The sequence below is a fragment of the Nicotiana attenuata genome, unplaced genomic scaffold, assembly GCF_001879085.1.
Source record: "Nicotiana attenuata strain UT unplaced genomic scaffold, NIATTr2, whole genome shotgun sequence".
In the NCBI taxonomy this organism is placed as follows: Eukaryota; Viridiplantae; Streptophyta; class Magnoliopsida; order Solanales; family Solanaceae; genus Nicotiana; species Nicotiana attenuata.
In genome coordinates, this window is record NW_017672461.1 from 130410 (window position 1) to 142743 (window position 12334).

Genomic DNA, 12334 nt, shown 5'->3' on the forward strand with positions numbered 1-12334 from the left:
GTGAATAGTGGAGTTACACAAAAGCCTTAGAAAAAGGCTGCAAAATCGCAGAACTAATGAGAAGACGACACGTATATGGTGCATTAAATAGAAGAGACAATTGAAGAGGTAATACTGTCATCGCATTGATTATGGCAAAAATTCCCTTTTTAATGAAGATCCACTTCCCAAATATTTAATTGATAAATAAATGGAAAGTGGGGGGACTATCTGTATTGGGAAAAAGTTAAATTTATATTGAAGATGACGTGGCGTGACACGTGGACTGGACAAATAGTCAAAGTATAACAATTAAGAAAAAGGTACGGGAGATGATAGGTACGAGAAGAGGAAGTGAAACAGGCACGAGAAGCGGTTTAGATACGAGTCTCGTATCAATTCGAGTCATTTAAAGCCAGTGGATCAAAAGGCATTGAAAACATGGATCTGAAGACAAAAAGGAGTCCAAATTCAGTATTAAATACCTGATACGTTAGAAAATTGGTATTTAATAGGAATGATTGTGTAACGGCTCATTTAATATTATTTATTGTCCATAATTGTCTCATTAAAGCTTAGGTTTCATTCCTTTATCTAGAATCAACTATAAAAGGAGGAAGTTGTATTGGGAAAAGATCATGGTTGACATCATACTGAAATAAAAACTTGTTCGCTGCTTTATTATTATTTTCAGAAAGCCTATTATTCTTTTTTGGTCTCTTAATTATGTCAACCCGATTTTTCATCTCAAATTCTAATTTTAACCGAAATTATATTTTTTGGTTAAACATTGTGTCAAATGGTAAGTATCAAAGGCAGCAATGCAGCAAAGAAAGCTGGGATTGACATTAATGCGGCTCAAATGTTGCCTGCTAGATGTGGACAGCCTGTTAATTACATGGGATGTCTCAAGGGTACGTTTCTCTCTCAACCATTCATCGCTTTTTCCTACATTTTTTTTTAATAAGAGTAGCTTCCGGTCTAGTTATTAGTGCCATTTTTGACTAATGCCGTGGATAATTGCTACCTCCTATTAACACAAGTAGTATCATTAACTCCAAAAGCGGATACAATTATAACTGACTAGTTTCATTTGAACTCAATACTTTCAACATGAAGCATAAATTTTATATAAAAATCTACTTAATTAAATTGCAACAAATAGTAGATATATTTGAACCATTACTTAAAAAATATAATAGGATCAATGCTAAGAATTTTAAAGATTGGTCGGGGGACCCTAACTTTTTTTCTTGGACTAGTCCTCGCCTATGTGCCTCAGTTTACTGTTTCGCTCTGCTGCCAGCCCCTTTTGCTTGTGCACCTCTCCCGCGAAGCACGAGCTTAGGACGAGCTAGCTTTTCTTTTTCTTTCTCGTTTCTTCATTCTTGTTTTGCTCCAAATCACCCTATTTTCTTCTATTATCATCCGAACTTGTTCTTACACAAAAAAATAAGCACGTAATGAGTGTAAATTCATCTAATATCCATGCGATTTTTATCAAATCACATAAGACTTGGGACGTAAAAACATCCAAAATCATGATTTTTTGTCTATTTTCAAACTCAAAGAGCTTATATCCTAGACCCGTCTTTGAGTAATTCTATCTACAAAAGCTCAAAAAAAAAATTTTGCCGGGTCTTTGCTAAAATTTGAACCCGTATGATCTTTCATGGCTGTTTCCCCCTTTTTCGTTCACCTTGGTGCAAACATTTGAATTCCTACAAATCTCACAAAGCAATGGAGTAATACTTTGAGTTTTGGGATATGCACTTACAAAGAACTCTCTACTGCACAAAAAGTTAATTTCTACGTATGAACTTAAACTTAAGAAAAATACAATATATGTAACGCGCCTTGAAACAATTGTTGTTTCATATATTTTCTGCACTAAGCATATCAATATATTTGCAAGGAGTTGTCAAGTCTCTATGTATTACTATATGTTAAATATTTTACCCCCTAATAATTTTGAATCTATTTTGTTTTCAGGAGCATCAAGTTCCGCTGGGTACTCGATGAAATCTTCAAGTGTGAAAATGCTATTGGGCGCTGTTGCTTCTCTCTTTTTTGCTCAAGTTCTTTGGACTTCATATAGTACAGACCTCAATTTCTGCTTTTCATGATGAACAATTGACCTCGGTTTATAGTCTTACTCTATTTTAGTTTTTCTTCTTTTTCTCTATTTTGTTAACTACTGAATATTGATTTTTTTTTATTTCTATTTTTTGTTAAAACTGAATATAAACTAGTGTCCATCTTCTTTGATTCGTTTCTTTTTCCTCACCTACTATATATTGATGGCTTCATTTTTTTTGGCATTATGTAAAAAGAGTTTAATGACAAACGTTCCTCTCCTACCCATACCTAACTCAACATATCAGGGGCTTTGGTTGAAAAAATTTCAAAAAGTTAATAAGTTTGACGATTTACTTATTTAATTGGCAAATTGGCTATTATTGAATAAGGAGGTTAATGGCTTTTTATTATATTAATTTATTTATTTATTTATTTTTGTGTTCCTAATTTCCCACATGGAAATGGATGTGGTCAAGGATATAGGTAGGTTTACCCCATTGCAAGTCTGTAGGGGGGAATTATTTCGACTGCTAGATTAAATAAATAGAGATAAAGAAGAAGGAAAAGAATGCTTCCATTGTCCCAAAATGTTTGTCATGTTGTTCCATAAGAGTTATTTCAAGTAAAATTTGACCACATCTTGAAATATATAAGCACTATTATGATATAAGTAAAATTTGCAACTTACATCAATTTTTACGTAGTTTATAACTATGAATGCGCAATTCTAATTTGTTAATCATAACAATTGAAAGGTATCGAATAAACTGAGATGAAAAGAAAATGAATAATCACCTCTAATGGTTTTATAGTACCTTAGCTTCATGTTTTGATGATCTAACAAACTTACTGTCAAAGAACCAGATAAGGAACCTGATACGCTGGGTACACAACCAATCAACAGACTCAAGCTAATGTGAGTTGCTATGACTTCAGAAGATAAAGAATCAACACAGGGACCTGATCCCTTTGGGTTCCCCTGACAACAGCACGAAGTCAACTCTCTACCGCTGGAAAGTAACTGTCTGCACTGAACACGCAGACAATGCAGCACAGTGCAGCAGTCACTTTTTTTTTTAAGTTTAGTAGTAAAATCTAAAAGCACCCTGTGAAGTTTGATTTCTTTTTGTTTGAGCAACTACAAAAATAAGCCCACGTATGTACATTACTAATCCGATAAGTGACATATAGAAAACATCTAGGCACTTGCTATAATGGTTTTCCTACTGTATTAGAAGGATATTTTGATGCAAATTGAATTTATAAGTGTCAATGATAATAAATTCACTTCGAGATAAATATTTACTCTGGGGGTGGCAAAGAAGCAAAATGGCTGAGGAACATGTCATTAGATTTATAGGTGTGGCCACAACCTATGCAAGCCATTATTATATATGGTGATAGTGAGACTACCATGTGTGTGACTCACAAGTGGAAAATCAAGACATATAAGCTTGAGACATGTTTATATAAGAGAATTAATTGCAAATGGACTATAGTGTATGTGAGATCTAGTAAGAATTGGGCTGATCCATTAGTCAAATCATTGACAAGAGAAGAGTAAAACAAACTTGTGAAGAAACTTAAACATCAAATATAACTTTACTAAATGGATGTTAATATAAATATACTCAAATATACTTGTTGAACTTCAATTTGCAAGGCTAATTTAGCCCCATATGGACATTTTACATGGACTTGCTTTAGAGCTCAAACATGATATAGCATTTGACAACCTAGTCCTGATCATGTTTGGGGAATGATGGTAGCCCTAGTTGGTTATTTCTACGAATGCAAAGATCCACTTGTAAAATAAATTTCGAGGCTATAATGTCTCGCCCAAGCACATTATCCTCCTTGTAACCATGCTTTGATTGAAGGCTCGAATTTTCAATAAATATCATAAGAGAAGATGCACAAACATCGAAGGTTGTACATTTTTTTTTCTCCCATACTCTCCGTTGATCAACAACCAAAACATTTTGCTTAATCGTTTTCAACTTGGTTATTATGTATTTTTTTTGGTTGTTGGTTGGTTGGGGGGAGGAAGGGGAAGTGGGGCCATGGTACTAACTTCTCTAGGAACTGCTTTGATCGAGCAAGATTACAAGCTTGATATTGGAACTTTCGGAGTGTTCGTAGTTATACAAACATGAAGACCAAAAGAATTACAAGGAGAGTAATTCTGGAAACCAAAACAATAAGGAATAGTAACACACATCAGGCTGCGTGTTTGCCTGTGGAATGAGCAAACTTCTCTTGCTACTTGTGGGGGACGAGATGCGGGTAGAGGTTCGATATATGTTCATGCATGAAGTCATGCCTCGTTAAGATTCCAGCGATTGGAGCCCTCTACAAATTCAAAAGAGCTACATTTTCAGGACATCATTGTAAAGTAGTAGAATGCAGAATAAGCTCCACAAAGCAAAAAGTGCATAACAAGAACACGAAAACCACGCCCCAACCCCCGAATGCATGGATCCACATGTATGCAACTGTGATGTATTAGCATATGTAATATTGCAGATGTAAGTTAATGCGTTCCAACTCATGCTATCGACATCTAAAAATTCTCACAACATATTGAATGGATTTCAAATTAAATACTTTTGATTGAGATGTCACTTGAAATACTTAGTATTAAAGTATCACTAATCATAGATGGTTTTGAAACCTTTACTCCCACCATAATTTTCTAAATGAAGTTCCAATCCGTCCAAATGGGCCTAGATGATCCTAGTTCCCAAGTTTCCACCAAAACTAGTGATGCAGATCATAACATTATGTACCAAATCAATGTACAAAATGAGATCAGAAAAGAAAATTCGGGAAAAACGGCAAAAGAAACAGGGGACAGAGGGGGCTGGAGAGAGAGGAAGGGGGAGAAGGACTTACCCCAGTTTTCTTTGGGACAACACACAAGTGTCTGAGTCCAAGTTGTCGGAAAAGGACTGCAGCTTTGGCCAGAGACATGGTTTCCACTACTGTGTATGGGGATGTATTTGTTATAGGATGGAGATCAACATACATTTCCATCTCCTCCTGCGTGATGACGAGATCCTCAAACTTAAGCCCCTTCCCTGATCCTGGCTTAGCAAAATCAAACGCATGAAACCTCCCCAAAATACTGGAGCCGCTCAATACACGTTGTTTCATGAATTTCTTTCCATTGAGCAAGACAAGTAAATGAGACCTTAGAACGAGCCCACACAACTCCGGTGCCTCTGAGAAAGGTGGCTCATCAATCACAGGAAATCCGTTATGCCTAGTATACTTCAAAGCATGCACTATGTTCCCCACCTTCTCTACACCTGAAAATGACAATAATGGCCCAGAACAAACATCTCCAGCGACCAAATGCCTCATAAATGGTTCAGCATGAGCTTCCAAGAAAGGCAAGCCTTTCATTTTCACAATTTGGTCATACACACCCTTGTTAAAACTATCGGCCACAGTTTTTGATATGAGAAGAACAAGCATCACCAACGGAAGCATTAATAGATTGTTTGTGAGCTCAAGGAGTATGACACAAATTGATACTGTCATTCTCATGGTACCACCAAGGAAAGAAGCAGCACCAAGTAGCGAAAACAGGCCAACATTAAGATTGGACAACGAACCCAAGGCTCTACCAAAAATACGCCCATAGGAGGCTCCAGCAAGTATGACAGGAATGAAAAGTCCAGAAGGAATAGCAATTCCATAAGTGATAATGCCAAGGCAATATACCCCAGCAAAGAAGACAAGAAGTGAAGAGATGTGAAATTCATTTGAATTATTTGAACTAAACAAATTGCGAATGGCATCATCATTGGTGTTCAGAAAGAGGGATGCGAGATCATTGTAATGCCCTGGTGGACACTGGAAATTCTTGTAGCTTCCAGAGCGACCTATAGTTGGGCATTTTTCCTCCAAGCCGGCAGGACAAGGGGTGCACCTTGCCAGCCATGGTAGGCCATAAGAGCAACAAGAAGTCAGGATAGAAACGGTCATGACAAGCAAGATCTTGAAAGCAGCACCTCTCCTGTAATTCACTGCCAAAAATTAGCCAAAGGAAAGCAGAAGTAGAGGGAAAACCAGGCAGAAAGAATATCATAATTATCATTTTTTATTCCAAGAATCAGCCAAAGAAAAAAGCAGGAGTACAACCACAATTTACGCACCAAGAAAATTCTACTTGTGGAAATAACAGCTCGTGTAACTTACTCTAGAGATGGCATCACAAAATAAATAAATAAATAACCAACGAATACATAAATAAATTATCCAAGTACCAAATAACTTGGAAACGAAGAACATTGATCAAACATGTTTTGGTGGCAAAGAGTAAATGACCCATTTAAGATGAACTTTTCGAACTATGTACGCATGCTTAGGTGAAATATCCTGATGAAATACACTATTATCCAAAAAATCATTATGGATCAGCTACAGTTATCTACCTGGAAATCCAATCTGCAAAAGAAAGAAAAGAAAAATATAAAGTTGAAATCAAAAGAGATGTGAGACATGCTTCAGGAAAACCTTGCATACTTCTTAAAATTGTTACTTCATCAGACTAGAACATGCACCTACCCCTCCACTGACTAACAACTGAGAGAGAACTAAACATATAGTGTTGGCAAAAGGGTTTCAGAAGACTAACTCATTAATGACGCTGTAAGTCCGGAGGACCTTGTCAACAAGATAGTTATAAAGGCTTCCCAAAAGGCCTCCAATCACTCCAATTAAAATTATTGCCAATACATCTATTGTGTTGTAATTAGATACTCCTGAATTGACATCAAACATTATCAAACCTCCTTGCCCAAATAGTCCACATTTCCCGCTGCGACAGAATTGTATGAGAGATCTGAGCACCATAGCAACGACAGCAGTTGTGAAGAAAGTCCTCCAAAGTAAAGCACTTCGCCACCTAAAACATCAAATAGAACGATCGAACATTTTGATATACAAGCCTTCTTATGAATGCAAGCTAGTATTCAATATGTGTGTGTGCAGCTTTTTGTGTGTGTGTGTGGGTGGGGGGGGGGGGGGGAAGAGAGAGAGAGACCATGATGCTATTTCTTCAAGAGCAAAAAGGACTCCTCCAACTGGGGCACGGAAAGCAGCTGCAACACCAGCAGCAGCACCACAAGTGATCAAATCCCTACGATCACGGTCGTTTTTGAAGTATTTTAGCCAGTTCCAAGTTAAATGATACTTGCGGGAACCCCCTTGTCCAAGTAAGTTTGCTATGCAAGCACCAGTATGGACCATGGGTCCTTCCTTGCCAACAACAAATCCAGCAGCAACACCCAAAATGGAACCAAAAATCTGCCGAGTGCAAAATGTCAGAGTTAGTGTTTTCGAGAATGACTTACAGCGAATGAGCCAATCAGCACCATAATAAAGCATGAGGTGGGGTAAATTACAACCCATTGAACAAGAATAAACAAACAAACGCACTAAAATAATCATTTAGTGCGTTTTGTAACTTATCATTTATAGTGATAAATGATGTCTGTGAGGGGAACCCCAAATTGTTGATATACAGCAAAATAAAAGAAGATAAAGATACACCTCCAGAGTATAATTTAACATGGCAGTCTGAGAAAACAAACCTAAGAACAAACAAGTGAAAGGGCAACAAGCAGGGATACCCATATCAAATGTACCTAATCAAAGGAATTTAAAACGCGTCATATAACGCAAATCAATCATTTTTTGCAAATAATTATTTTTGATAAACGAGAAATCCATGAGGGCCAGTAGCGCATTGTTCGAAGCTCAATGGAGAATGCCCCCATATCCTTCTTCACTTAAATACCTAAGTTTTGCTTGCGGTAGAGTTTGAACCTGTGATGTGCGCCTAACCACACATCACAAGATGCACTGTTACCCTAGACCAAAGCTTCGGGGTCTTTAATACACAATTTCATTTCTAGTTTACTTCATTGATGTCCATAGTAAGGTAAAAAAGGATGAACTGGAATGCAGTGCACAAATATAAACATGGTTATCTGAGTGTTAATTTATATTCAGTTATCCTTAAATCAAATATTGTAGTTTATTATTGTTGTTGTAAGTTCAATTCAGTATAAACTCAATAACACTAGTAAGTAGTAATAACGTGATAATTTGTTCTTTGGGAGAGAAGGAATATACCAGGATAAGCAATTTGAAAATGCTAATCAACTTACATGAACAGTTGGAAAAATAGTATCAAGTGATACTTTTTACAAGCCAGATAATCATGCTTCTTAGAGATGTCCATGTGGCAAGTAACAAGAAATACACGAGAGGGAAAAAGACGGAGACACTCACCTTGACAAGTAATGTACTTGGAGCCAATATGGAATGAGCATCGATACCATTTAGATATGCTTTTACTTCAGGTATCCCAGACCCTGCAGCTGCAGGTGCAATAAGTGCACAGAGGGCCGCAGCACAAGTTGCAAGAACCACATTGCAACCCGCAAAAGCAGCAAATGCCCGGAAATATCTGCTCTGAAAGTAAAATAACTTAATAACTTGAACAGAGTGAGTCGCAGGCTTTTGTCATTTATGCATTCGAAGTTGGTATTTTGAAATCTCAACTTATTTGATAAACTATAACTTGATTGAAGTTGTACTTACTTTCCCTCAAGCATTAAGTTGCTAGTTAGCAGTAGCTTGAAACCAGCAATATTTTCCACTCCTATGTTATTAAAGAAACCAACAAGGCCAGTACTTAATCCAATGAGAAGCACAAGAGTCCACTTGAGAAATATATATTGAAATATCTGGACCTTTTTCCTAGATCTCCAGTCTTGCTTGAAAAGGTCATTTTCTACAATCCTGCATAAAAATGACTTACAAGATCAAAATGGAACATTGGATATATACTTCAAGTGAATATAGGACAGATAAAAGTTACCAGAAAAAACATGTATTTTGGTTAAGTCCAAGTTACTACAAAATGAAAAGATAAATCTCGGGTTATTATTAAATTGATAGAGAGATTTCATTTGTGTTGAAAAGGTATTAGGACGCTGGTCAGGATCTCCAGCATATAAAACTCGTGAAGCAAGCGCGTTCAGGAATTCGTCCATAAAAGAAACAAATTGTACTCCAGGACCAAAACATAGCATTTGAGAGTCCAACCTCAGAAAGAAAACTTCTGTGTTCTGATCAGCATAAGTCATTAAGATTTCAACCCCAACTTAAGTTTGTAATTACCAGTTATATATATAATACATAGACTACAAAATTTGAACATCAAAGATCTCTGATTTCTTTCACCATTCATATCTCTTACTATGGAAGTTCATTAGTTTTTCCTTTTAATAATAAAACAGCAAAAGAATCTTTTTCCATCATCACACTAATTGCACAAGAAAAATCTCAAGCCTGAAGATGTTAGCAGAAAGTTGACTAATGATTACCATCCTAAAAATAGTCAAACTAAATGAATCCCTTCAAGCAGAAAATTCATAGAGACAGCCCCAAATATTTTAAAATAGAGGAACAGTAAATTAAGCAAAGAGCACAGAATAAGAGAAAAGTAAGTAATCATACTCGTAGTCGAGGCTTTCAATGGGGTAAACATTGGCTCCAACAATGGCGATTTGGGAGGTGTTGTTGACTCTGCTCTTGGAATTAAGCAAAGGCTCTCTAATCCCACTTTCTGAAATTGTCGAAAAATTTCTCTCCAAATCTATTTTCTCTTCCTCCACCATCCCTCCACCTTCATTCTCTATGTCAACTTGGTTCTCCATACGCCTCAATCTCAAATTAGTTTGAGATCGTTTATACAACCAAGTATAACTTAATCTCAAACTAATTTAAGAGTTGGAATCTAACTATATGAATAGTCTTTTCTTATCTAAAAGTTACTGTACGTATGATAATACGTGTATGCAGACAAACCCACATATAGGAAAATGGAAATGATCGTTGAATCTTCTCAATCTGCTTCAATTATATACGGGGTGGGAGGTGGCCGGTGGGGGAGGTGAAAGAGAGAGAAGCGGGAGATCCGTGAAAGATATTATTTTATGTAACAATCTGTCAGGTATGGACAGGCCCAAACAGTTGTGGAAAATATTAAACAAATGTGTATGGGTTCTGAGTGGCGTTTGATATTTTTATTACATCTGGAGTTCTTTTCGGCGGCTACATCGGGTTTCCATATTAAAAACCTACGAATTTTAACTCGAGTTCGATCAATATCTTGAAAACAATTAGGCAATTCGTTCACTTAGACTACATTAAAAACACTTATCCTTTTTAGCAAATTAAGAGAAATATATTTTTTTTTTGTTTTACCCTTATTATTAACTAATCATTCCCCAATTTATTTTACAAAACTTTTTTAAATGCTATTAATAGTAGGGATTATATGATAAAATATATACTATGATTATTACTTCTTAAGGGGCATGAAAAATCTAAAGTGCACAAATAAAAGTAGGGATGGCAATGGGACGGTGTGGGTTTAGACATATGCGGGGTGGGGCGGGTTTGTACATATGCGGGTGCGGAGCAGATTAAAATAAAAGAAATTTAACTTTTTGCTGATGCGGGTGTGGGTTTAGCTAGGTGTGCAAGTAGAGAGCTAGCTAGGGAGAATGAAAACAAGCTGGAGTGAAAACAAGATATACGTACGTGCGGCAAAAATTATTTCTATCTTTCCCATAATAAATACAGTACTTATTAAAATCAAAGTAAAAAATTCATAACTTTTGAAAAGAAACAAAATTTGCTAAAGGAAGTGACTGTTTCCAAGTTAGTATTGAATTAACAATTGAACACAAGATAGTTGGAGATTATGATTGTTCGGTATATTATGATAGCTCTATCACATGGTAGATGAGTACTAATTAGAATGCAAACGGCAATGGGATTTCATAAAATACGCTAAATGCAAATTGACAAACAAATAAAAATAAAAGAAAGAATCTAATTAAGTTTTATTTTTTTGTTAATGTCTCTGGTTAGAACTGAATTCGTATGGTTACTGTTAAAGAATCTAAAATTTAAATGATAACTGTTTAACTTATGTATGCTTATAATTGATGAGCAAAAATAAAAATAAGACATTGAAAAGAAGAAAAAAAATTGCGGGGCCGGGAGGGTGGACACGGGTTTAGTGCGGGGCGGGAGGATGCAGGTTAAAGGAGCTGTGGGGGGCGGGCCGGGGTGGGTTGAGATTTTGCAGGTTAAGATAGAACCCGCCCCGCCCCGCACCGCTTGCCATCCCTAAATAAAAGTGAACGGGGGAAGTACTACTGAAATTATTTTTACAAACTGCTAAAAAGAAATGCTTAAACACTTTTATCTTTTTGGGCTTATACATCTTTGATATTTTTAGGACAAACTGATAAGGACAAGGATGAGCAGAGCTAAGAGTTTCATTTGAATTCAAATTATTGTATATGTATAGGGTAAAATCGGTTCACATTAAATACCCGAATAATAGAATGACACGTGGAACCAGAGACAGACAGAAGACAAAGCAAGACCGAGGACAACAGCTTCGGTTAGCACCGGGCGGACTCCGAAGGGAACATTGTTAACGACGGCGAACGAATATTTGTTACCAGATGACATTCAATGAAGAATATTCCTCGGTATTAAATATAACAATCTGTTATAGAGAATTTTGGCATTCATAGCATGCCGTTGTATATTCATCAATGACCCTCATTATTGTCATTTAAAAGGGGCTTGATCCTAGGACCTTGTTCTCTAGTATAACTATAAATAGTGACTTCAACCGCCATTATAAGACACGAAACTTCTGACAGACTTATGCTACACATTATTTCAAGCTAAATAATACTTCATTTTCTGTCTATCAATATTCTTAATTAGTGCTGCCTCCGGAAGCCTGCTCCCGGAACCAAGATGTCCGGTATATTATCTCGATATTAACGCTAAGCCTTGCATTTTATTTAATTTATTTATCATTTTGGGATCAAATCTATTCGCTTCTCTATAAATTTAACTATACCGTTTTACGTGTAAACAGTTTGGCGCCCACCGTTGGGCTTAGATAGTTTCGTAATTGAGTTGCTCCTTGCGTCTATTACTAATCTATTTGATTCTTTGTTTCTTAGAAAATATCATAAAAATACAGCATAGAACGATGTCAACATCGCACACAACATTGAGGCACAGAAAAATCCGCCTCAACACGAGGATTCAATCAGCGACACTCGTAACAAGGAGGACGTAGCCACGCCGGTTCATGGCGGGTGGTATCCCCGACACATATGGGAAACGACTCCTCATGGCAAGACCAGGCCATGAC

General features: G+C 36.6%; 1 protein-coding gene across 1 annotated transcript; it reads right to left on the minus strand.

Moving 5' to 3' along the window:
* Positions 1-3680: 3680 nt before the first annotated feature.
* On the minus strand, positions 3681-10108 carry LOC109213304 (chloride channel protein CLC-c-like). Its single transcript, XM_019377087.1, has 7 exons — positions 9598-10108; positions 8677-8877; positions 8365-8542; positions 7112-7374; positions 6704-6973; positions 4954-6082; positions 3681-4410 (listed from the first exon to the last, which is right to left on the minus strand). The coding sequence occupies exons 1-7, from the start codon at positions 9795-9797 to the stop codon at positions 4321-4323; spliced, it is 2331 nt and encodes a 776-aa protein (XP_019232632.1). The 5' UTR covers positions 9798-10108; the 3' UTR covers positions 3681-4320.
* Between the last annotated feature and the right edge of the window lie 2226 nt (positions 10109-12334).

Excerpts from the sequence above, each read along its gene's own strand:
- LOC109213304 (XM_019377087.1), bottom strand. The coding sequence starts at position 9,797 with ATGGAGAACCAAGTTGACATAGAGAATGAAGGTGGAGGGATGGTGGAG. Across the intron at positions 8,878-9,597 it reads ATTGAAAGCCTCGACTACGA|GATTGTAGAAAATGACCTTT; the intron begins GTATGATTACTT and ends ATTTTTATGCAG. Across the intron at positions 8,543-8,676 it reads AACTTAATGCTTGAGGGAAA|ATATTTCCGGGCATTTGCTG; the intron begins GTAAGTACAACT and ends CTTTCAGAGCAG.